At 47.5% G+C, this 24,503-nt stretch overlaps 3 protein-coding genes across 6 annotated transcripts; 2 read left to right on the top strand and 1 right to left on the bottom strand.

Moving 5' to 3' along the window:
* The first annotated feature begins 3,205 nt into the window (after window positions 1-3,205).
* Window positions 3,206-9,652, top strand: GEMIN4 (gem nuclear organelle associated protein 4). Of its 2 annotated transcripts, XM_045837336.1 has the most exons (3): window positions 3,224-3,359; window positions 5,405-5,522; window positions 6,163-9,652. In XM_045837336.1, the coding sequence occupies exon 3, from the start codon at window positions 6,186-6,188 to the stop codon at window positions 9,327-9,329; it is 3,144 nt and encodes a 1,047-aa protein (XP_045693292.1). In that variant the 5' UTR covers window positions 3,224-3,359; window positions 5,405-5,522; window positions 6,163-6,185; the 3' UTR covers window positions 9,330-9,652. The 2 variants fall into 2 exon arrangements, with proteins under 2 accessions (XP_045693291.1, XP_045693292.1); XM_045837335.1 differs by lacking the exon at window positions 5,405-5,522 and having other exon boundaries at window positions 3,206-3,359.
* Window positions 9,653-10,546: 894 nt separating this feature from the next.
* TLCD3A (TLC domain containing 3A) lies at window positions 10,547-18,195 on the bottom strand. 3 transcript variants are annotated; one of them, XM_045837343.1, is made up of 5 exons: window positions 17,978-18,195; window positions 17,463-17,546; window positions 13,880-14,084; window positions 12,686-12,778; window positions 10,547-12,237 (listed from the first exon to the last, which is right to left on the bottom strand). In XM_045837343.1, the coding sequence occupies exons 1-5, from the start codon at window positions 18,097-18,099 to the stop codon at window positions 11,968-11,970; spliced, it is 774 nt and encodes a 257-aa protein (XP_045693299.1). In that variant the 5' UTR covers window positions 18,100-18,195; the 3' UTR covers window positions 10,547-11,967. The 3 variants fall into 3 exon arrangements, with proteins under 3 accessions (XP_045693299.1, XP_045693301.1, XP_045693300.1); XM_045837345.1 differs by lacking the exons at window positions 10,547-12,237; window positions 13,880-14,084 and adding an exon at window positions 17,008-17,010 and having other exon boundaries at window positions 12,692-12,778; XM_045837344.1 differs by lacking the exons at window positions 10,547-12,237; window positions 12,686-12,778 and having other exon boundaries at window positions 13,956-14,084; window positions 17,446-17,546.
* On the top strand, window positions 18,098-24,223 carry LOC123816815 (translation initiation factor IF-2-like). Its single transcript, XM_045836015.1, has 4 exons — window positions 18,098-18,101; window positions 18,148-18,664; window positions 22,619-22,842; window positions 23,404-24,223. The coding sequence occupies exons 1-4, from the start codon at window positions 18,098-18,100 to the stop codon at window positions 23,472-23,474; spliced, it is 816 nt and encodes a 271-aa protein (XP_045691971.1). The 3' UTR covers window positions 23,475-24,223.
* The last annotated feature ends 280 nt before the right edge of the window (window positions 24,224-24,503 follow it).

The raw sequence follows: 24,503 nt of genomic DNA, 5'->3' as shown, positions 1-24,503 counted from the left end.
AATCCAGAGCCACACCAGCCAGGGCTAATATTACTATTCACATTTAATGCAAGTCGTGGTTTTAAAAGCATCAAAATGTGTACCTTCCAAAGAAGAGAGAACAATACAACTTTTGTACTGTGTGGCCCTTGCCCAGTTTATTGTTCCATGGAATAAAGATCTTCAGTCACTGTGTGTCCTGGGTGTACTTCATTCTTAAGTAATATGCTTAGTCTATAGCAACTTCCTGCAAATACGTTAACAGAAGATCTCAAAGATACCCAATGAGGTTTGGTTTCCTTTGACTTTCCTCTGAAGTCTTTATGGTTGTTGCTTCTGTTGTTTAATGGTCCATGAGCTGGAGATAACCCTATGTCATGATTTGTGCAAATAGTTTTTAATTGAAGGAAAGGATTGGGAAGTTCTATTACCACTGCAGACCTGTTGCTTTGAAATGTCTCTGCGAATGTCATTGAGCACTGCTTATCGAAGTGCAGCGCTGAGAGTTGCTACCTGCATGACAGTCAGTACTAAGGGGTAGAAGCCAAGCTCAGACACTCGCCTTTGCATGGGTAAGGGTTGGCTGTGCTCCTAAAATCCCATTTACGTGCATGTACATACTGTCCCACAAACACCCCCAGGTAGAAATCAGTCCCAAGAAAATTTGGTTGCTAGGCCTTAGATGAGTGTTTCAGAGGTGGGATTTTGAAACCATCTGCTCCAGTGTTTCTCTGCTGCTGTGTTGTAACAGGGTGCTGAGCTGAAGTACCCCCCAAATCTCAAAACCTCCCCATTGCTATCGCTTGGGGGATGAGGCAAGCGAAACAAGCAAAGCAGGGCCATTGGTAGCTACTTTGCATATCTGAAGGACTTGGCCAGTGTTTTAGTAAAATTAAAAAGCAGTGCCTGCCCTTGGGGGGGGGGGGTGAGGGGCAGCACTCAAACCCTTGATGCCATGTAGCCAGAGGGGCTTCCCGTGCCTGTGAGAGCGGCTTGGAGGCAGCTACCCCATAACCACCGGCAGCCGAGAAAGGCAGAAGGCAGACTGCTGACCGGGGTAAACCAGTGTGGGAAGAGTCAGAAATGGGGTTATGGAGGAAGGTGTGCGCAGGGATTTAAATCCAGGCACAGCAGCCATTCTGGGGTTTTTACCACACTGTTTGGGAGCGGGAGGGAGGTGGCTCTCTTGACCACCTTGAGGATATGGCTTTGGATTAAGAACAGGAGCCTAGCCAAGCTAGGACTTCTATTTCTTTTCCTGAGCTATGGTACCCCTGACTGGCCTGGTTTGGAAAGGGGATTCAAGATTGTGTGTGTGTTTGTGGTGTTTTAAAGGGACTTTAGGATTTAACGGCGACATTCTGCCATTACTCTGAACCTGTATAACTTGAATAAATAGTTCCTTTCCTTTCTTTTTTTTTTTTTTTTTTTTTTTTACCAAACTGGCATTGAGAGCCACGGTTCCTAACACAGTGGTGGGCAAAAAGAACCATAAAGTAACAAGACCCCCAGGGGCGGGGTGGGGGGAGGGGTTTCCCTAACATTGTGATGCATCAATTACCTCATTGTGATGCATCATTTCCCTCAAAACATAAACTTCATCAGGCCTGTGTTCCAGTAGGGGCTTTTGGTAGTAGGGCTTGACTTGAGCTTTTTGGAAAACAGCCCTTTCCCCCTCCCTAATGTTGGGTTAGTAGTGAATGGGCAGCCCCTGAGGAGATAAGGGGCCTCCCCCAGCACTGCTTCCCCCTCCCCCAGAAGTGCAGCCTCTTCACTGACCTCAAACCTTGGGCATTTTCATAGCATGATTCTCTCCCCACCTCTCTACTTCAGCCAAATAGCTACATATGATCTGAGAACAGGAAGGCTGGGAACATGGAATCATACAGAAAGCCAGTTTTGATGGAATTTTCCCTATAGGAGAGATGCTTTTTATACATTTATCAAGTGTATAAAAATACAGCTCCCCAGGACTCTCAGTCACTTTGAGTTTGCTTTTCCAACAGCAGACACACACTTTCATGCAGTTAATTTATTGATGTCTCAGCTATGGTCGCTACAGTTTCCAGACATTTCAGCCAGCAAGGTCTTTTAGGAAGCCCATTTCATTTCCCTACCAGAGGAGCCGTGCTATTGTATTTCATCCTGTTTGGCATTTTGTCCTTAACAAGTTTCCTTTTTCTTCAGTTCTTCCACTTTTGCAATGTATACCCTCATGGCATCCATCTTGGACATCCCTTTTTTCTTGTTCCATGCCTCCCACTTGGCCTTGGCTTTCACATCTGTGGCAGGCGGGGCAGGGATGTTGCAGTCGCCCTTGGTGGCTTGTTTGTAGAAGCTATACACCAACAGCTTCTCCTGATCACTCACAGGTCCCTTCAACTGCTTTACAGCAGCGCAGGCCAGCTCAAATTCCACTTGGCCCATTGCAGGAACTGAGGCTGGGCCCTTCTGTCTCTTCTAGTGATACCTGGCGCTAGAAGCTGGAGGGTGGCGAGTTAGAAAACACTCGAGACTGGTGATTAAGTCTGGGTACAAGGGGAAGGGAGAAAAGGAGACAGGGTGATATGGGAAGAACACAAAATATTTGTGTGTTCTCAGTGAGAAATCAAATATTTTTACAAAGTACACATTGCAAACTGGGGCCCACTGATTTGGATCTCCCCCAACAGTGGTTGGCTCTAGCTCACGCAGCGCATTTTCTGGAGAGGACAACCATTAACCTTTCAAAGGTGTCTGCGATAACAGAAAATTAAGGAGCTGCTGCAGCTGCGGTTTGAAGGCGGAGCCTGGGGGCGATTAAGAGGCTGTGGTGCCCAGTGGTCTGTGTGAGACCCGCTTCGGGGGAGGAAGTCTTGTCATTACAGAGGGGCGCGGCCGTGCTGGTTAGTGGGCAGCCTGGCAATGGACATTCAGTGTGGGGTTACTGGGTGGCGCAGAATGGGGGGTCAGGGACCCACTGGGGTCCAGAAGCAAGGCTGGACAGGAAACTGGAGATGGATGGCTGAGCGGAAATGGAGAGGGCCGGGCAGAGGGGCCAAGGTCGAGACCTGAGCGGGGGAGCACGCTGCGCGGCCAGAGGGGAAACGGGTACTAGCCTGTTGGCGGATTGCATACCTAGGGCCGATAGGAGGCGCTGTGGGTTTGGCGGCCTCGACGCCGCGGGTTCTTAAGTAAGGACCGCGCCTGCGCGCGGAGCGGAGGAAGCCGGCTGCTGAACCGCGCGGAGCCGGAGCTGTGACTGCGGCTGAAGACTAAGGCGCGGCCAATTGTCCCGCCCGCCTGGGACCGCCCATTGTGCCGTGGTGCTTGCGCAGTACTCGCCGCCGTGCGGGGGAGGGGCGGCCGCGCTGCTGCCTGCGACGCCGCCATGGACCTAGGTGGGTGTCGGGGTTCCCCTTCCCTGAGCCCACCTGAGCCGGGTCCCGCAATGGGAGACCACGGCTTTGCTGAGTGGACCCGGGCTAAGGAAATCTCCGGGTGGGGGAGGGGGTTTGGAGAGTTGGGGTATCTTTGGAGACCAGGGGTCATGAGACTCGGGTCTAGCCTTGGCCGCACTGCTCCTTGGCTTGTCTCTTCCCCCCTCGGCCCCTTTCCACGTGAGGGGCCAAACGGGTGTGAGGTTAGATTTCCTGACAGTGCAGAGGGTTCGTGCACGTGCTTTAGAAAATGCCGGGCTTAGAGGATGCCCGGAGGAATCCCGGATGCCTGACTGTCTCATTTGTTGAATGTCTGATAAGTTCTTGAGCAAATGACAGGCTCATAGATAAAACGGATATGATAATGTATCCACTTGAGAGTTTTGACGAGGTTTCATTGAGATCACATGCATACAGTGCCCTGTTCAGTGCCTTGCACGCAGCTAACGTTCATCAGACTAGCGGTTGTGGGGAGCTGTTGTGGCAGCTGAGATGGCACGTGCACCTTCTTCAGAATCCTCAGAGGCAAAGTTTGGAAGAAGTGGGGGAGGAGCTGGTATAAATCGGTGGCTCTTTACCCAGCCTCTTTACTCTTCTGGACACACTCCTAAGAGGATAAGACCAAGAAGCCTGCTCTGGGAAAGCTGGAGTGAGGCACCCCAAGGTGTGCCAGTAATACTAGGCTGTGGAGAAAAGTTCTGGTCCCTGGCTGCAGCCAGCTCTTAAGCAGTGGACTGGTAAGAAGAGTTTGGAGCCCTACACCTGTGGGTGATTTCTGCCCAACACCTCTGTAGTTGCAACATCCTGAGCAACTTGTTTCTGAGTCTCAGTGTTCTCTTATATAAAACAGGAAAAATATAGTCCTCAAAAGGTCGGTTTGAAGATTTAAAGAGATCTTACATGCATACCACATGTACAGTGCCTGGCCCAGAGCAACGGTATGAAGGAGTGGGCACTCAAAAGCACCCCAGTAGGGATAAAACACTTGGGGAGTTTTCTGGCTATTAATAAATGCTCCTGGGGCTTATTCCTGTAAGTGCCACGTGCATTTACTTAGTGTCTCTGGAAAGTAGTCATTGAGGGCCAGACATCTCAGCTGAGCTGACAGCGTAATAAAATTAAATTCACAGTCATAGGGAACCTATTTTGATGCCCTGGAGAGTAGCCTGAGCCAGAAAGGAGGTCTAGAACCCGCAGAGAGACCCCTTCAGCAACCCCAACCCTCCTTGGGAGGCAGCCTGGGCCCCTGGGAGCCAAGGTGGATAGATAGCCTTCACCAGTGGGCAGCATAGAAGTGCTGATCCCTTGGCCTTTTGCTGCTCCCATAAATGGTTGAAGGAGCAGGATATTCTTTAGTCTGCTGGAATCAGGAGTCTAGGCCTGGGAAGATGGGTTCTTGGGGATATGATGGACTGAGAGGAGTCAGGAATATGGAATGGTAAGCAGTATTTGTGCTCTGATGTAGTTTCTGGGCGTCAGAAACTACACCTCTGAGGTGTACGGTGTACGGCTACACCTCTAAGGAAACACCTCTGAGAAAGATGTACGTCTTTTCACGTTTCTGAGTTCAGGGAGGACAAGAAGGGTGATCCTGTCAGTAAAGGAAAGATTTAGGGAAAACCAGCATTTTATTGAGCACTTCATCAGGTTCTTTGTATCCTGATTTTTAGTGTAGCCGTGTCTTGTTTAACGCTCACCATCCCTGGGAGATGGCGTTGGGAGCTAACAGCACCAACCCAGTGCCAAGGGCTTGACTAGGGTGTATCATTTGATCCTCGCAGTCATTACATGAAGTTTGCATTATCCCCACACATACAGAAGGGAGGCTCAGAGAAGTCATCTGTCCAAGACCACACTGCTTTTAAATGCCGAGCTAAACTCATGTCTGATTAAAAATCCCAAGACCTTTCTTGATAAGCCTCTGAGTTCATGGCTCACTGAAGAAAGGGCTTTTCTGTTTTAATGTAGTGCATTCTTTTTTCGGTATATCACTTGGTTTCTACCAGAGAATCAGGGACATGAGTAACTTCTTGATGGAAGAGGCCATGGGGTGAATTGTTTCCCTGGAAGGCAGGACAATTGAAAGCTGTTTGCAGGACAAGGCTATAAGAGACAAGGCAGGAGGTAGGGTTTGTCTGACTGCTTCTGTGCGCACAGCTCAGTTTCGTGTCCTGCAACATGTATCTGGTGGCCCCTGTAGTTTGATACTGTCCTTGTGCTCTCTCTCTCTCAAAACCCTTCTTCCCCACACCCTCTGCTGGCCCGTCTTCTGCTTGGTGGGGGGTGGGGATTCTAGCGTCTGTAGTCCAGCTTTTCCTGCGGGATCTCATTCTCTTCATTGGTTCCATTGATCCCCTCTGACTTTCCTCCTGAGCTTCAACCATGCATTTCCATTGGTGGAGGGCATCCTGCCTTACTGTTATACCTCCAACTCTAAATAACCAAAACTTAACAGCGTTTCCTCTGAACCTGTCTGAGTCTCCTGTGTTCCCTGTTTCCAGTGGTGCCTGTTGTCTTTCCAGTTTCCACCTAGAGAGTTTGGGAGTCCTTTTTTATTCCTCGGGTAAGTCCTTTTGACTCCAGCTTTGCAGTGGCTCCTGGAACCACCACTTTCTTCCCCCTCTCCCACTGAGCCTATTTAGAATTCATCTCTAACCTCGATCGTGACAGCCAGCTTACTAACTGCTATCTCTCCTTCTAACCTCTGCTTACTGTTTTGAAAGTTTTCCCCACACTCTGTCTTACTCAGCTTCTCTCCGTGCAGGACCCTTGAATATCTGTGAAGAAATGGCTATTTTGCATGGGGGCTTTTTGCTGGCCGAGCAGCTGTTCCGTCCCAAAGCACTGGCAGAATTGACAAAGTCTGACTGGGAGCATGTTGGGCGGCCCATCGTGGAGGCCTTGAGGGAGATCTCCTCCGCCACAGCATGCTCCCAGCCCCTGGCCTGGAGGAGGAAAGCTCTGGTTATCATCTGGGCCAAGGTTCTTCAGCCCTTCCCTGTCACCCCTTCTGACACTGAAACTCGGTGGCAGGAAGATGTGTTCTTCTCGGTAGGCAACATGATCCCTACCATTAATCACACGGTCCTCTTTGAGCTGCTCAAGTCCCTGGAAGCTTCCGGACTCTTTATCCAGCTCCTGATGGCCCTCCCCACCACCATCTGCCGTGCAGAACTGGAGCACTTTTTGGAGCACATGGCTGTTGACACTTCTTCAAAGGATGTGGCCTTCTTCCTTGATGTCTGGTGGGAAATGATGAAGCACAAGGGCGGCCAGCAGGACCCCCTGCTCTCCCAGTTCAGGGCAATGGCCCATAAGTACTTGTCCTCCTCAGATGAGTTCTCCCACCCTCCAAAGAGGTTTAAGTCAGATCCAGATGTGTGTCCCACCATGCCCCTGTTGGCCATGCTGCTCAGTGGGCTGAAGCAAATTCAAAACAGAATCCTGTGTCCTGGGATGAAGTGCTGTGCATTAGCCAACTTGGCTGACATGCTGACCGTGTTTGCGCTAATGGAGGACGACCCTCAGGAAGTGTCTGCGACTGTGTACCTAGACAAACTGGCCACGGTGATCTCCGTGTGGAATTCAGACACCCAGAACCCATATCACCAACAGGCCCTGGCAGAGAAGGTAAAGGAGGCAGAACGGGACATCAACCTGAGCTCGCTGGCCAGGCTCCCGAGTGAAACTGTTTTCCTTGGGTTTGAGTTCATGCGCAGCCTGCTTCGAGAGTGGGGGGAGGAGCTGCAGGCCATGCTTAGCAGTACCCAGGGGACAAATTATGACAGCTACCGGCTGTGTGACAGTCTGACTTCCTTCAGCCAGAACTTGAAGGTCTACTTGGATACCACCAGCTTGTCCAAGGAGGAGAGGCAGGTGGTCTCTGAAGTGGCAGAGTGCGTTGGGGATTTCCTGAGGAAGACCAACAGGGTACTAAACAAGGGCGTGGAGAAGGACATCACCGCCTCGATTGCCATGGCCATTATCGAGCAGAAGATGGATCGGCACATGGAAATGTGCTACATTTTTGCTTCTGAGAAGAAGTGGGCCTTCTCGGACGAGTGGCTAGCCTGCCTGGTTAGTAACCAGACCCTCTTCCGGGAGCCAGATTTGGTGTTAAAGCTACTGGAAACAGTGGCAGAAGTCAGCACAACAGACAGAGCCATCCCCGAATCTCGGGTCAAACAAGTTATCAACTTGATCCTTGAATGTTATGCGGACCTGTCCCTGCCAGACAAAAATAAAGTCCTCTCAGGTGTCCTGGTTTTCTGGGGGCGAAGGGGCCTCTCTGAGAAGTTGTTGGCTTACTTGGAGGGGTTTCAGGAAGACCTCAACACAACTTTTAACCAGCTTGCACAGAGTGCGTCCGAACAGGGCTTGGCTAAAGCTGTAGCGTCTGTGGCCCGCCTGGTGCTACTGCACCCGGAGACCACGGTGAAGAAAATGTGCGGCATGGCTGTGGCCAATCTCGGCACCCACAGGTTCCTGGCTCAGATTCTCACCGCCTTCCCCGCCCTCAAGTTCACGGAAGAGCAGGGTCCAAATCCATCTACCACTTTTGTGGTGTCATGTCTCAAAGAGACCGTCTGGACCAAGTTCTCTACACCCAAGGAAGAAAAGCAGTTTTTGGAGCTTCTGCAATGTCTGATGAGTCCTGTGAAGCCCCAGGGGATTCCGGTCGCTGCTCTTCTTGAGCCAGATGAGGTGCTGAGGGAATTCGTCCTGCCTTTCTTGATGCTCGATGTGGAAGAGGTGGACCTCAGTCTGAAGATCTTCATCCAGACTCTGGAAGCAAATGTCTGCTTTGAGGAGTATTGGCTCCAGACCTGCTCTCCGTTCCCCCTCATCTTCAGCTTGTGCCAGCTCCTGGACAGCTTCAGCAAGTACTGGCAGCTCCCCAGGGAGAAGCGGTGCCTCTCTCTGGATGGGAAGGATCTGGTGATCCACATCCTGGAGCTTCTCTGTGAGATCGTATCAGCTAATGCTGACACCTTCTCCCCAGACACCTGGATCAAATCCCTGTCCTGGCTTCACCGGAAGTTGGAGCAGCTAGACTGGACTGTGGGCCTGAGACTGAAGAAATTCTTTGAGGGCCACTTCAAGTGTGAGGTGCCAGCCACACTTTTTGAGATCTGTAAGCTTTCTGAGGATGAGTGGACCTCCCAGGCCCACCCTGGGTACGGGCCAGGCACGGGGCTCCTGGCCTGGATGGAGTGCTGCTGCACCTCCAGAAGTGTCTCTGAGCAGATGCTCTCCCTCTTGGTGGTGGCTGTGGGCAACCCCGAGGAGGTCAGGTTGTTCAGCAAGGGCTTTCTGATAGCCCTGGTACAAGTCATGCCTTGGTGCAGCACACAGGAGTGGCAGTGCCTCTTCCAGTTGACCAGGAGACTTCTGGAGAAACAGCTCCTGCATGTCCCTTACAGCTTGGAATATATCCAGTTTGTTCCTCTGCTCAACCTGAAGCCCTTGGCACAGGAGCTCCAGCTCTCTGTACTCCTCCTGAGAACTTTCCAGTTTCTCTGCAGCCAGAGTTGTCGGAATTGGCTTCCTATGGAAGGCTGGAGCCATGTGGTCAAACTCCTGTGCAGCAGTCTGACCAGCCTCCTGGACTCAGTTAGGTTGACACAATCGGTTGGCCCATGGGCCCAAGGACAAGAACAGGACCTCACCCAGGAAGTCCTGTTTTTTTATACCCAGGTATTTTGTCATGCTCTGCACATCATGGCCATGCTCCGCCAGGAGGTGTGCGAGCCACTGTATGTTCTAGCCTTGGAAATCCTCACCTGCTATGAAACCCTGTGCAAGACCAACCCTTCTGTTAGTGCCTTGCTCCAGAAGGTAAATGAGCAGCACTTCCTGAAGTCCATTGCCAAGAACATTAGCCCCGAGGAGCGGCGCCAAACCCTGCTGCAGAAGATCAGCAACTTCTGATCTTTGTAGATCATTAAATAGCTGGGCCTCCACTGGGTGGGGTCTCTAGGGGCTAGAGCCGAGAAACACATTTTTCAAGTATGTGAAATTATATACAAGCTAAGATGTTTATGGCAATAACGGTGTAAAGAAAATAGTTTCTTAGGTATTTATAACATACAAATTATAATAAAATTCTCATTTTGAGTTTCATCTTGTCTCTCTTGAGTCTTATCGATAGTCTAGGCTTAGATACACTGAAACTGGACTCAGCTGGAGTCTTAAAGATCAAATCAAACTGGGAGGAATATGTTCATAACTGGGCTTCTCCACCCTGAAATCTGCTAAGTTCAAAGGTGAAACCACCCAAGTGGAAAAATTATAAGATATGTATATTTTTTTTCACTGAAACCCTCTTCAGAAGTCATTTTGTGGTCTTCTGGAAAGGGTAGCAATTAGGAAAAGAACTATTCTGCCACCAGTTGGCCATGTGATTTGTGTGCCCAAAAGGCCTGTACCACTGTAAGAGGGGAAAAGGAGAGGGCGGGACCAAGAAATTTGGTGTTGGGGGTAGGTTAAGGACCTCGGAAGATGGGTGGTTTCTGAACTGAGGACTTCTGCTGTAACTCCAGCCACTGGGGATCCAGAGGAGCTGGGCCAAAACTGGGTCTGGGAAGCAAGCAGAGATGCGTTCAAAGGATGAGTGTAATTATCCCCTGCCCAGGGCAGCTGTCATGGTTCTGAAGAATGAGTGGGAGCAGGGGATGGTGTCTGCAGACCCATAAAAATGCAAATTGAAGGTGTCCGGGGTCTGTTACAGAACTATGTGGACTGGTTGGTCACGTTTAATTTGGGAGGCAAGGAAGGAAAAGGATGTACTCTGGTACCGCCTTCATATCCACGCCCTCACTTAAAGCGGGGCGTTATTCACGTGCCCACCCCCATTTACAGTGGGCTGGCTCTGGGGCTTCCAATGGGGTTTCCACTCTCCCAGTTCCTAACTGGGACTCACCTACGAAGAGAAAAAGGGGCCTAAAGTTACATGAGCACTGGGATTGAACTCTAGGACCCTGCAGTGTGTTGGAACCATAAATCACAGAAACGGTGTTAGAGTGAGGTATGAGGTGGGCCCTCGCGGAGGCTGAAAGCATTAACACCCTCCTCCCCGAACCCCACCTTTGCCAGTTACATGGATATGAACACAGACCAGAAGCAACACCACACACTAGCCAGTCAAGTCAGGTCACAGATGGGTCTCACAGGAAGTCGATATTGATGTATTGTGTTTCACAAATAAGAGTAAGTTGGGAAATATTAGTGCAATTTAATCACCACAGGGGTGATTTATACAAGATATACCGACAGTGAACAAAACAACAATATTTTGCATTTTTTAAATGGCACCCATTAAAAATGGAAATATTCAAACTTTGAGGCACTGTTATATATTCAGTACTTTAAAAGTTTATGGACAACAATGAATTAAAAGGCACTTTTTAAAATCTAGCTTTTCACTACCACTTGAAAAAAAATTGGTGGTAGCACAGTTTCTAAACCCCTCCTAGCTGGTAAGGAACGACTGGCACCAGAGAACCCCATTTGTGATGGTAGCGAAGGGGCCCATCCACAGACAACATTTTGGCCCGGGCTGTCATGCTCTCTTGCTCTCCAGCCTCCTGTGGCTAAATTAGGAACAGGCTTTGGACCCCAAGCTCTGGATTATCAGGAGCCAGTCTAGATGTGACTTCTCATGGTTTGGAATGTAGAAGTCCATTTCCACTTCATATGAAAAGGACAGTGTCAAAGAGTGGGGTTACCCAGTAAGGAGCTCGGCAGCCATCTTTCCACTTCACCCCTGTAGTTTTGACAAGAGCATCCTGTGTGTGTGCATACTGGGAAAGCTGGGCTTGAAAGGGAATAGTATCTGTTTACAACAAACTCACAAGTTTGACACTGGTCTTACAAAGTCAGCCTGCAAATATGCTGACCTACTAGTGTCCCTACCTACTCAAGTGCTTCAGGTTCCCATCTGTGCCTCGTACCTGCCCCCCCGCCCCATTAATGAGACTACTGACTGGAAGGCAGTAGGCATGAGAATTCAATGTTGGCAAATGGATGAAAGAATGAGGCAAAAGACCAATGGGTTCTCTAGTAAACAATAAAAAACTACCTACCCACGTTTCCGTAGGCCAACATCACAAGAAATTATTTCAAGACCCAAGTCGTCACTTGCTTCTGCTGGCCCAGTATGTGTGGATATTGCCCTGAGTGTTTGCCGCAGCGGGTAGCCACCAATATTAGGGCCAGTTGGGTGCCCAGCTTGTCATCATGGTCCACCTGTCTCCACACCCCATGCTTCTACCTCCCAGAGCCCTTGAGGTAAGACCCAAGGAAGGACCCTTGGGCTTGCATTATTATCCTTGCTGCCAGTGGAAGTCTGACAGGACCCACTAGTTGTTACAAAGAAAAGTGCTTTTGCAAAAGGGGCAGGTTAGAAGAGGGAGGTAATGTGAACGTTCTTTAGAAAAACTCAAACCCATCTGCTTATCAATACTCAAAAGGCTGAGGCCACCCAGGGCATAGTTTGGTCCATGGAATACTGAGTGGAAGAGGCAGCTAGTATGAGGAGACACCCTCACTGCCTGACTCCTGGGAGCGATTACCCATCCTTTCCTCCTGGGGGAGTGTCAAAGAGCCCGGCTGCCTTCTTGCACAGCAGAGAAAACCAGTAGATCTGGGGAGCAATGAGGAAGGCATTGGCCACATTGCATAAGAAAGGGATCCTGAACGGCACTTGGAGCACGTTTAGTTTCAGCTGTTGGCCATAGGAGCAGTACATGAAGGGGAAAAGGAGGATCCGACAGCAAAAGAAGGTGGTCAGCGTGAGGATCCCGTTCACCTTGTACAGAAGGGTGTGCTGCTGCTTGAGCTGCAAAAGAGGGAAGGAAAATGCAGAGTCACCAAGAGGTTGGGCCTTCAGGAAATGACTGGCCCAAGTCCTACAGCAGTAAAGGCCAAACGTCTAGCTTTCTGACACATGGAAAATTTGGTTGAGCACTGCTGCATTTATATATACATATAGCTTTGTGGGTTTTCCAATGGTGATGCTGAGTTTGACCTAAGCCACCCACCTGACAGGAACAGTGCAACAGAGAAAATCTATGGCCAGGAAAAAAAAAACATGAAGGACCATATCAAATTTGAATCAAACATACGATTTTGTCCCCCTTGGCTTGGAAGGCCAATTGACCTTTAAGTCTGTTCAAGGGTCTCCTATCCCTCTGTTCCTAGCACTGAGATTTCTCCAAACCCCACGCCACTGAGGAAAAGCAGAGTCTGTGCCCCTACACTGCTTCTGCCGTTCCCTTCATACGTGCCTGAATCAGAATTTTGCCCAGCGACACAAATGGAGTGCTCAGTTCTGCTGTGTAGATGCAGCCAACAAAGAAGTCCCCTCGGTCTCCCCTAAGCTGCAGATGAAAAGAGGAAAAGGGGAAATAAGACATGGAAATTAAGGAACCACCGGAAGGAAAATCTAATGAGGGCTGTTGAAAAGGGTAACTATGAGAGGCCATGAAGGGGAAGGGAAATGCTAAGTGGGCAGGTGTAGACCCATTTAATGCTCTGCTGCCGCCACCGCAATGCTACTCTGATGGTCAAATCGCTAGGATCCAGAGACAACTTCTGATCAGCCAATTGCATCACATACCAAGCTTTCTCTGAATTTCAATGTCAGCCGGAAGGAACTCCGCAGTCTACTTTTGGTATCTAACTTAGTCATGCCAAGGGCACTTAGCCAGGTCAGTTCAACAAAATAGGTGCCAGATGCTGTGGTAAATGTTAGGAGGACTTCTTAAAGAATGTAACATGCTTTACCCTCTCCTTTTGTCCTTTCAAAAAAGCGGCATATAGCACAGTAGAGTGGCAGCTCTGACATTTGGCACCACTGACTGAGCTACGTAAACTCTTACAGCCCGTTTCTTCATCTATGGTATAGGGCTAACAATTTCTAATGCTATTTCTGACTATTAGCAGAAAGCTATGAGTTTTTAAATAAAGTGCCTGTCAACTGGTTGGGCACTCAAAGATTACTAGTTTTCTGTCTGCATTCCCACCTTTTTCTCTTGGGTGAAGTTTTTATGGGAAAAATGGATCTGGGGAGAAGTTTTGAGGCTATTGGCTTTGAGAGTCTGCTTTTGCGACATCAAAGTAATGCATTCAGTACTCTCTGGCACTCTTAGAGAAAACAATCAGTTGACTGAGCTACTCTCATTTTTTAAAAATTCTTATGTTGTATTTTATATTGTTTTTATTTTGTATGAACTAAAGACAGAACCTTTGGCAAAGGCTAGGGAATCACAAAGGGCTAGGGGATTGCTGGCAAGGACTATCACAAACATTTCGACGTGATTTGCCCAGGGGATTCAACTTCAGGAGCAGCTGGTGCAATGAGAGTGGGTGAGATTGGAAAGCGAAGGAAGAGGGCGCTAACCCTGACTCCTAAACATTGGTCTTCAGTGGGAGAAACAAGTGACCTACACAGTTGGTGGCTATATCCCGGGAGGCCATACCTGTGCAATTGGCGCTAGGACCAACAGAATGGCCACATGGTGTGTGATCATGAGGCGGTTTTTACTTAGGTAGCTTCGAAAAATGGTGCGGAAGTCTCTGCGGTTCTGTTCTCTGGTTCGGTACCATTCACACAGGTACATGGCATAGGTGTCATAGACCATATAAGGAACCAAAAACCAGATATATTCTCGGGCAAGCCAGTGGCTGAAAGAAAGCATATGAGTGGTCCGTAAAATAATTAGAGATGCCGATTATGAAGGTGGGCTCAAAGCCACCCTCTTCTCCAACACATTTCCTTCAGCTTTGTATTAACCAGATGTTTTTACTCCAAACACTTGACAGTGAAGATGCTGAAACTGATGGTGTGAACCACTTTCTCTAAATCACAGGGAAACTTCATGTCAAAGGCAGAAAACATCCATGTGTTTAAGTGACTAGCTGTTGCTATTTGCCTGACTTAGCCACTCATTTGTAATGGATTTTCTGGCATTTTGTGATATACACTGACTTTGATATTGATATCTCTACCAATGATTCAACAGCCCCACCAAGAAACTGGTTTGGAAGGTGTCCCGAATCCCAATCCAATATTTCCAGTTTAACTCCACTCGTTGCTCAACAGTTGGGAGTTTCCTCTTGTGTCTGCTTGTAACCCTACTGTAGGGAGTTTCTGACAAGTGACCCTGGCCATTTTCTTTACAATTCTATGGCTAATCCTGATTCTACTCATTAGGAAAAATATGTCTGGAAATGAGCCCGGAGCTCAAGGACTACCTAGCAGCAGTCAGATACCAAAAGAACCTGGGACGAAAGACAAGTGTTGCCATTTGCTGCGCCAAAGGGGTTGTATCAGTATCTGCTGAGTCAAAATGATAGTTTATCACCATCCTGCAGCAGATTAGAAGTGAAGTCTAGAATTTCTACAGTTTTGTTCCCAAGTAATACATCATAATTCTACAGAAAATTGATGTGGGAAAAAAATCTAAACTGAAATCATGTCCTATGCTTGGAAGAATTAGATTCACTAAATCAGCAAATTCTTATTGAGCACTGTGTGTTAGGGAGAAGAAACCATCGGTTTTACGGTTTTCAAACTACCTGAACATCAGAATCACCTGCACTGCTTGCTAAGGCTCCACTGCCCCCAGACTTTTAAAAAAAAATTTATTCTAGAGAGAAAGGAAGCTGGCAGGAGAGCGAAGGAAAAAAAAAAAAAAAAGAACGCTGGTTTGTTGTCCCACTGATTTATGCATGCATTAGTTGCTTCTTACATGTGCCCTGACAGGAGACTGAACCCACAACTTTGGCATATCCAGATGATGCTGTAACCAACTGAGCAACCCGTCCAGGGCCCAAAGACTTAATGGTATACACACAGCCCTCAAATCTGTCTTTGTAACTTTGTCTCAGGTGATTTCCTAAGGAGCCAGTCCACGAAATGCAACATCCATCGGGAATATACTAGATAGTGCCTATTCAAGTTTCTTTCCTGAGTGATTCCATGCTTACGACAGCAAAACTCAATAATAACAATGAAATAGGCAAACAACTAAGGATGGAAAATATAATACACATGCAGGTGAATTAATTAGCCAAATTCCATTTAGTCAAAAAGATGCAGTATTGTACTGCCCACCTACGGTCTCTACTGCTTTCTTAAAGCAATTCCAAGTTTAATAAGTATAAAGACCAATTAAAAACCAAGCTGAAATATATCTGGCCTCTTCCCTTGAGTATAGCCTAGGGTTTTAATGTTATGCACACAGTACCAATTCAATAAGGTCTGAAATTGTGGCTGCTTGGTAGAATTCTCTCAAGATTTATTGGCAAGAGATTTATTGTAATCTTAACTACCCCTAGCCTGAAACTTAGCTTTCTTTATAAAATTAAGATAATCCTTGTCTTCCCTGACAAAGTTTTTGTAAAGATTAAAAAACTGAAAATGTGAAAGTCCTTTTAAAAGTAAAAAGCATTATCCAAATATAAGTGCCTAAATTGAGAAAATTGCCTAGAGCTGTGACTCTTAGCCCCTTTAGGGATCTAGACCTCTTTAAGAATCTGATGAAATTCTTGGCCACATACCACATTCTGCATATAAATTGGTGGGATATATAGATACCCCCTTTCTATAGACAGTTTACATGAAGGCATAAAATAAAAAGGCATATAACAGAAAAATACTTGGGTGTACAGGATATGACACCCAAAGGCCTTTTTAAAAAAAAGATGATGTAGTTGCCGCTAGAGCATCGCTGCGCATCCGCATGAAGGAAGAGGGCACAGAAATGTGTCTGTCTCTATTTTATAAGCAGAGAATCTAAGGCATAAAGATACACAAAAGGAGGATCGGGAAAACCAAACTCCGGTTTCTTGCCATGCTCAAGCCACTAAAACACACCGCTTCTCGGGGGCAAACACAACAGTGGTGCGACAGAACGGAAAGTCATGTGTGCGTAAACATCTTGTTATGAACTGTGCAGTGGATGCCTGCTGCTTGCCCTCATGTCAGCTCAAGATAGTGCTGGGCCACATCTGCCTTTATCTTTGCCAAAGGCTGGTTTCAAGTCTGACCTGACAGACTAGGCGGGGGCAGTGAGGGAGTTGCCCCACGGTCACAAATGTTCAATTAAAATAAAAACTGAACCCGGCCAAGCAAATGCTGTTAGACTGCATGTAGCCTTTTGTTACATGCAGTCAAAGTCACCCAACTGTCTTCTCTCAGCATCTACAATTCATCACCAAGAAAAGAAAGAAAGAAACAAACAAACAACCATGATGGCAGCCATAATCCTAAGTAAGATCCGGGCACTATATTTGCAGGCCAGTGAGACAGGTACCCCCTGGGGCTCCCCTCCCATTGCAGAGTCAACATGAGGGAATGGTCAGGATTGAACTTCCCTGCATGCTCTCTCTCTCCAACGTAACATAAAATAAGAGTGGTTCCAGAAAGACAGGTGGAAAAAAAAAAGGCTTCAAAAACAAAAACCACCATGGCCCAGGTGGAAGTGCTATACAAAGTAGACCACCACTGTCTTTATGATTTGTTTCACTAGGTGCACACTTCCTGACTTGCCTCTGGACTGAGCTCTAACACACACGCAAGGCAGTTCTCTTAAAGCTCCAGAACCCTCTTTACAGCATTCAGCAAATCACAGGAAAGACGAGCAGCATTCCTAAGGCTCTGCCAACCACACGGCACTTATCCTGGCCAATGAGTGCTCCAGGCAGGGCCCCAGAGACATCGCTTAAAAGAACCAGAAGGCACACTCTCACCTCTGAACGTATCTATTTCATAAAGAACTTGGATCAATGGGACACAATGTCCTCTCACATGCCACCTTAAATCAGGCTTAAACTCACTTTCCAGCATTTCCTCAGTTTACTCTCTCCTAAGGTGGCCATGCAGAAAGAGGTAAGGAGAGGAGGAGGGAACTAATTATGGTGCACAAGCTTTCCCATTAATCAACTTCCCAACAGCATGTGCTGATAAAGAACTAGTGTCTGAGAGCCACTAAAACGTGCAAACTTAGAAAAAGTTCAGTGCTGATATTTGTACTTCTTTCACCTGGCATTGGATGTTACCTGTCGGTGACCACGTCTCTACAGTAGAAGATGATGACGATTCCAGACGCGGTGGCCAACACAGCCTGTGCTGAAGAAACCAGCCTAATGTGCGGCAGAAAAGAGAAAAAGAGGGGTGGGGGAGCGCGCTCAATCCCGTCCCGTGGACAGCATAAAGCCAAAGCTCCTAGACCTGACCTTCCCCTAAGCTGCCAGAGCCGGGAGGAAAATGGTAGGGCCGCCGCCGAGCTCTCGACCCCCAGGGCAGCTGGCAGCTGTGTACAGGGCTTTTCTCCCCATCCTGACCAGAGTGGGCAGCCCTCCACCCTACTCCCCTCTCCCTCCAGGACAGGACGCACAGGGTCTTCCCAGAACCCTGGCGACCACCGCTGAGAGGGGCAAGGAACTAGGAGGCAGGCCCCTCGCTTCCTGTCGCCCCTCCTTTCGCACTCACTGGGCGCAGGGCCGGGCGCAGGCGGGTCCCGGCAGCCCGCGCCAGGCCGGGTGGGGCGGGTGGCGCCGGCCTCGCCGCGTACCTGGTGCTGATCATCAAGCAGTCGTACACGGGCCATTCAGGCCGCGCGCGGCGCAGCCCCCAGGTGGAGAGCGCGAAGAGCCCCAAGAAGAAGAGTGAGCCCCAGGCCAACGTAAGCAGCATGGGTGCTCAGGGCTCGGCGCCTCTTTGGGCGCCCTCAGCGTGGCTCAGGTCGGCTCTACTTGGCTCCAAGGCTGCCGCGGCCCGCCCGCCCCTATTTCTACCCTCCACCCTCCACCCCGCCCCGGCCGCCCGCCGCCGCGACTCCGGCAGCCGCGGAGCGCTGGCCTCAATCCCGCACCGCCACTCCGCGTGACCAGGCGGGCGGCCGCGATAGGCGCGGGCTGGCGGCCCGGGGCGGGGTCTCGCCGCCACCGCCCCTGGGCCCAGAGGCGTCCCCGGGTTCCCCCGGCCGGCCTGTGAGTGGACCACGGGGGCTAGCTGCTGCCCGGGCCAGGGCATGCAGCGCGCACAGCCCAGTGGGGTCCCAGTGCGCCAGTGGCCGAGACAGTAGTGGGAAGGGCCGAGGTTCTCTGGGCTTCTCTTCCGTCACCGTGGACGCTTCCCCCTCCCTCCGGGACCAGACAGACAGACGAAGTACCCACAATTGCCACAGCCCTCCTCTCCTCCCCAGCCCCAGGCGGGCGAAGGGGGCGGAATGGGAAGGGGAGGGCCCCGAAGAAGCCAGGTAGGAAAACGCAATCCGTGGAGAGCACCTACCATCAGGGTAGGATGAGCCCTCCAAGCAAGGGCATTTCTCCTTGCAAACGGAGCGAGGGGCATACCTCTTGGGGGGGGGGGGGCGGGGAGGAGAGAAGGAAAGGGTGGATGAGCTTGTGGCTATCTGCTTATCTGTGGCCTGACTTATCAACTACCAAGCACTCTTGCTTCCATATAGGAGTCTGAAGAAAATGGTCTTCCTGCAGGCCAAAGATGGCTTTTCCACATCCTTCCAACTCATGCAATTTCTCTAGGAGGGATTGCTCCTAAAAGCATTAAATCCTGCCACGGAATGCATCAGTTTCTCTCAGGGTGCAGTCAAGGTGGAATATCATGTCTGCAGACTTTCTGTGGCAGTGCCATACTACCTCTTGGCTTTGGGTCAAAGTACTGCCCAGTCTTTGGTGACTGTTTTGTTGTTGACAGTGGCTCTTAGTAAAAGTTCCAGGCCAGGTGCCCTAAATTTGAGTGGACTGGAATTGATTCACTTTCACTCAGCACCAATTACATCAGCCAATACAACAACTTCAGTATTACCTGCTTCTCCCCCTCTTGGGACTTACCAAAGTTTTACTTTGCTTTAGTCTGTATCTTCCTCAGCTAATGTGGGGAGAAATACAATTCATTTCTGCCTACTACAATTGAAAAGTACTATGGGTCTCTTCAAATCACCCACCCTCGTGCAAAAGGCTGATGAAAGCCCCATAAGAGGACTCTGTCTGGAACAATCCCACTCAGCCTCTCCGAGCTGCTGCTTCCTCACTGTGGAACCAAGAGGCTGAATTACAAGCTTTTTAAGGCTCTTCCAGCTCTAAATTCATAAGACTTATGATTTTCATAAAGTAACAGATGATTCATTTGATGCCAATTAAATTTCTCTAACATGGCACTTATGGGTATAGAAACATATACAGAGCAAATACAGTTTTTGACATCTTCCTATATGTTGTTTAGATGAGGGATTTAGCAAATATTTAGAAAGCAGCCAACAAAAAGTGTGAAATTTCTTCCACTTAGGGCAACTTTTCTAGCTCCCAAATTCCCTGCCAACATTCTTGGTGAAATGAGAAAGACACTTAAGTTTGGTAGCAAGGTACAGAGAGCGACAAAAAGCTTTCCGTAGTTTCACACTTGCATGTGGACAAAGGGCAGCTATCTGTAAACTTCCCTTTCTCTCTAGAAGAACGAATCCTTGTGCGTTCCACTTTTCATTCCTCACGCATTTATCCCAGTCACTCTAGCTCTCCGAGGGACAAGCGGCTGGTTACAAGTCCACCCTGCCTTTTCTCCATAATGGGATTGACAACATGCACCAAGGATGCTAAAGCTTTTAAGTGATAGGAACCAATCTATACCCTGTGCAAGGAGTTGTTTGTACAGCTCGTAAGGAGTCTATGAAATGAAAACAAAACAGTTGGTTCACGTATAGAAGATAGCTAGTAAAATGTGTTTCCAACATGAGGCTTTGAAGTCGCCAGAATGTTTAGGTTGAATCACCAGAGAGCCAACAAGCATAAACATGAGTCTTTTCAAGGGATCAAACCCCTATGGGCAAATGATAAACCCAAATAAAAAGCACTAAGCCTTTTCACTACAAATTTCTACTTACCCTTCAAAAGTCTTTATAAATTTTTATTCTGAGAGTACGTTTATTAAAGCTGGGGACAGTGAAACGAGGAAGGTTTTAGGATAGAAGCAGCAGCAGTGGAGACTAGGCGGGGCTGCCTATCTCTCTGGAAACATTGCAGGAAAGAAGTGAGCCCAGGCAGGGCTGATGTCAGCTCCCTGGGAAGTCAGAGGAAAGGGGGCCTTGGAGACAGATTCAGGGGGTCAGCCCGGGATGAGCTGCCGCTGCCCACTGCTCCCCTGGTTGCAAGTCTTGTGGTTACCCGTAGAGTTTAGGAGAATGGAAATTCACTCCAAAAGAAGATTTGAGTGGGCATGCCCCTGGGAGAGCATGCCACCCTTTGAAAGTCTTGAGTCAAATACTTTGTTCTCCAAGAAGGTTTCTCTTTACTTGTCTCTCCAGGCAGATTTATAAGTTCATTTTTTAAACAGATTTTATTTATTTATTTTTAGAGAGAGGAGGAAGGGAGAAAGAGAGGGAGAGAAATGTCGATGTGAGAAAGAAACATCCATCAGTTGTTTCTCAAATGCACCCTCACTGGGTGCCGAACCTGCAACCCAGGCATGTGCCCTGACTAGGAATCAACAGGTAACCCTTGACTTCCATGGACAATGCCCAACCAACCGAGCCACACTGGTCAGGGCTGTAAGTTCATTTTCTAACCTGCCTTTGCACTTGAGTAGTGAACTTTTCTTTTTATTTGTATGTATGTTTCCCCACCAAACTGCTGGCTCTTTGAAACAGGACCATGTCTTTTTATTTTGTTTCCCGAGTTAGGGCTGGCACATTGCAAGTACTCAAGAAATGTTTGATACTTTTTTTTCCTTTTAAATCCTCATCCAAGGATATGTTTTTTGATTTGAGATAGAGAGAGGGGAAAAGAGAAAGAGAAACATCGATTGGTAGCCTCCCATATACGCCCCAACCGGGATTGAACCTGCAACCTAGGTATGTGCCCTGACTGGGAATGGAAACTGACCGTGGACTGGACAACCCTCCAACAAACTGAGCCAACCAACCAAAGCATGTCTGATACTTTTTAAAGCTAATGTTTATTGAGTACTTACTATGTGCCAGGCACTATATCAAACACTTCGTGTGCATCATCTTGTTGGATCCTCATGAAAAATCTATTATCATCACTGTGTAAGACCCAGAGAAATTAAAATATTGCCCAAAGTCACACTTCTGGTGGTGGAGTTGGGATTTGAATTCAGTACTTTCTGCCTTCAAGGTAAATGTGATTAATTATTATACTGCCTTCAAACTTGACAAGCGAGGAAGAATAATTCTGTTTTACAATGTAGTTGCTAATTAATGACCACTGTTCCTAACTGTTTTCTCACAAATATAAATATGTGGGGTGGAGTTCACGGGCTCTAATGTTGCGTGCTCTCTCTCTCTCTCTCTCTCTCTCTCTCTCTCTATATATATATATATATATATATATATATATACACATATATGTATATAATTTTCAAAGCATTTTTACATATATAATCTCACTTGGTTCTCAAAATAACTCAGTGAGGTAGGTGAACATATTATTTTCATTTTATAGGTGAAGAAACCTAGGTGCAGAATGGTAAACTGACTTGCCACTCTAGAAAGTGGCCAAGACGGAATCTGAGGCTCCTGATTCACGTTCCAGGGTGATTTCAGCTGCTTCATGGTGTAGGGTTGGGATTTAAGGAGTTGTTAATTATGCTTCTTGTGTGGGTTTCAGAAGTAAAGTTTGGACTACTAGATATTAAGACTCATTTACCAAGTCAGAGTCTCACCTCTTCAGCAGGAGTTTATAAAGTGCCCAGTGTGGGAGGGCTCTGGTGGGGTTTCTCAGTGGTTTCTTCTGCCTCTGAGGTACATGACCCTGGCTTTTGGTAGCCGTCCCCGTCCTCTCGCTACTTTGGGCCGTAGTCTGGGAACCATTAGGGACAGGATGCAGGACCCTCCCCACGTGTGCCCCTGGTTTTCCAGCCTTACATTGAAAGTACCGTATTTACTTTGAAAATACTCAAGTATATGTCATTGATATAGGTCATGGGTGCACTGCTATCCTCGATCAAGGCTATTTTCTTATCCAGACAAATGATTCTGCATTATTTAGAAAAAAAAATGATTAAGGGAAAACAATAGAGATTCACAGGAGACACCGCTATAACCAGAACTGAAAGAAAACTTGGAAGTCTCCATCCACTCAACTGAAAAAATCATAACAGAGAAAATGGAACTGTCTTCTAAAATAAAAATTTTGTTTCGACCCGCACTTCATGTCCACCCTGGGGACATGTGAAGCAGCGACGGCAGGAAGGAGGACAAAAGGAGCAATGAAGTGATAGGAAGAGAAATGCAGAGAAAGATACAGCACAAGGAGACCCACAGGAAGACACTGGGACAGACACAGTTCTGGGGAACAGAGGGGCCAAGCTGCAGGCCTAGACACAGGAAAACGGACCTGGAGACGCAGATCCAGAGACTGCAGTTCACAAGGGAACGGGAGGAAAAGGGCTGTGAGAAAGGTAAGATGAGGCCTTCGAAGAGAGAGGGAGTGACAGCCTTTTGTCGAATTCACACCCTTAAGGCTAGCACCAACAAAAACACATTGCTTTTGAAGACACGTGGCACAAATAAGGAGGAAACTTAGGACTGAGAATGTGGCCAGGAGAAAATTGATGGCTCTTCTCCTTTTTGCTCCTGCACTTTGCCCTCCATAAAACACTTTATCAATAGGGCTTTACACTGATATTTGTGTAAGTGTTTCCCCTTTAGATCCTGTACCTGTAATGGGCAGGTGGAGACTGTTGGTCCACGAGGCAGCCACAGCATACAACACACAGCACAGGGGTTGGGGTGACAGGACCTGGGTTCTGGTCCTGGCTCTGCCACACATGGGCTGTGTGACATGGGGACAACTACTTAACCTCCTATAAAACGGGGGTTCCCCTTCCTACCTTATAGAATTAGATGAGATGTTTTCAAAAATACATGTTAACTATGTGCTGCTAGACACAGGCAGGGACTATTTTTCTTTAACGTGATTTCACTGCAACCCAATTTCTTGCCGTTAACTTTCTCAATAGACATCCATTGGATTGAAGGTGCCCTGGGCCTGCCCTTAACCAGCGTCCAGATGCAACTTCCTCACTTCTAACCTGGACTGTTTGCAAAGGCAAAGTAAGCATAAGAAGCACAGCCACACCCCAAGCACGTGGCCTCTACAAACAGCGACCACAGCTGCGCACTGCAGGGACGTCTTTGCTCCTGTACACAGTGATAAAGATCCCTGTTGATAAAAGCAGAACCTGCACACAGAATGGATTATATAGTGCTGGCCTTTCCATACTGCTGTATATTTTTTCAAGGCATTTCACATCATACTCATTTCCTCTGTACACATGCAAAATTGTGCTTGTTTGCAGATAGTCACACCTAACTAAAAGTAGTAAGTTCTAAACTCAAGTTAAAAAAAAATGTTCAAAGACACTGAGCCATTCAAGAAATTACCTTTGAAATGAGTTAGAACCAGCACATTGCTGTGAACAAATTCAGCTGCCTTTCTGAATTATCAGATCAATAATTTTCAGTGTCTTCATGTCTCATAAGTAATTCCACAAAAGGTTTATTTTGCTCACTCTACTTAACTTGGTGATTATATTTTTAGTTTTCTGATCATAAAAGTAATATGCTAAAAAGTAAAACATGTCCTCTATGAAAAATAATAATCACAACTGAAGCTATCACTGATGTATATTATTCTCAGATATTAACATTTAGGTAGAAGTCTTCCTAGTTCTCTTTATATGTATTTATTTTATATTTGATTGAGATTGTGCCTTAAGTTAATTTTGAACATTAATGTTGTACTTATCATAAGCACTTTTAATGTTATTAAAATTTTCAAAAACCTCTTTTTGTCAAGTAATTTGATATTTGAATTATTATAGATTGTTTTTCAAAGTGAGTTATCACTGGTTTTGAAAGGAATTCTTAAATTGGGGAGAGTAGGTTTGTTCTGGTAACTTTAACCTTAAAAACATTAAGATTTCCCTCCTTATTAGCACTCAGTTTCTGTCTTTTTTTAAATGTATTTTAAAAGATTTTATTCATTTATTTTTAGAGAGGGGGGAAGGGAGACAGAAAGAGAGAGAAACATCAATCAGTTGCTTCTCCCAGGCCCTCT

The sequence above is a fragment of the Phyllostomus hastatus genome, unplaced genomic scaffold (assembly GCF_019186645.2).
Source record: "Phyllostomus hastatus isolate PE091 unplaced genomic scaffold, TTU_PhHast_1.1 phas_contig_210, whole genome shotgun sequence".
NCBI lineage: Eukaryota > Metazoa > Chordata > Mammalia > Chiroptera > Phyllostomidae > Phyllostomus > Phyllostomus hastatus.
The sequence above is the reverse complement of the archived record's forward strand: the minus strand, read 5'-3'. Positions and strand labels throughout refer to the sequence as shown.

Excerpts from the sequence above, each read along its gene's own strand:
- LOC123816815 (XM_045836015.1), top strand. Across the intron at positions 18,665-22,618 it reads GAGGGCCCCGAAGAAGCCAG|CAGCGACGGCAGGAAGGAGG; the intron begins GTAGGAAAACGC and ends GGACATGTGAAG. Across the intron at positions 22,843-23,403 it reads GGAAAAGGGCTGTGAGAAAG|ACATCCATTGGATTGAAGGT; the intron begins GTAAGATGAGGC and ends CTTTCTCAATAG.
- TLCD3A (XM_045837343.1), bottom strand. The coding sequence starts at position 18,099 with ATGCTGCTTACGTTGGCCTGGGGCTCACTCTTCTTCTTGGGGCTCTTC. Across the intron at positions 17,547-17,977 it reads TGCTTGATGATCAGCACCAG|GCTGGTTTCTTCAGCACAGG; the intron begins GTACGCGGCGAG and ends GCCGCACATTAG. Across the intron at positions 12,779-13,879 it reads TCCTAGCGCCAATTGCACAG|CTTAGGGGAGACCGAGGGGA; the intron begins GTATGGCCTCCC and ends TTTCATCTGCAG.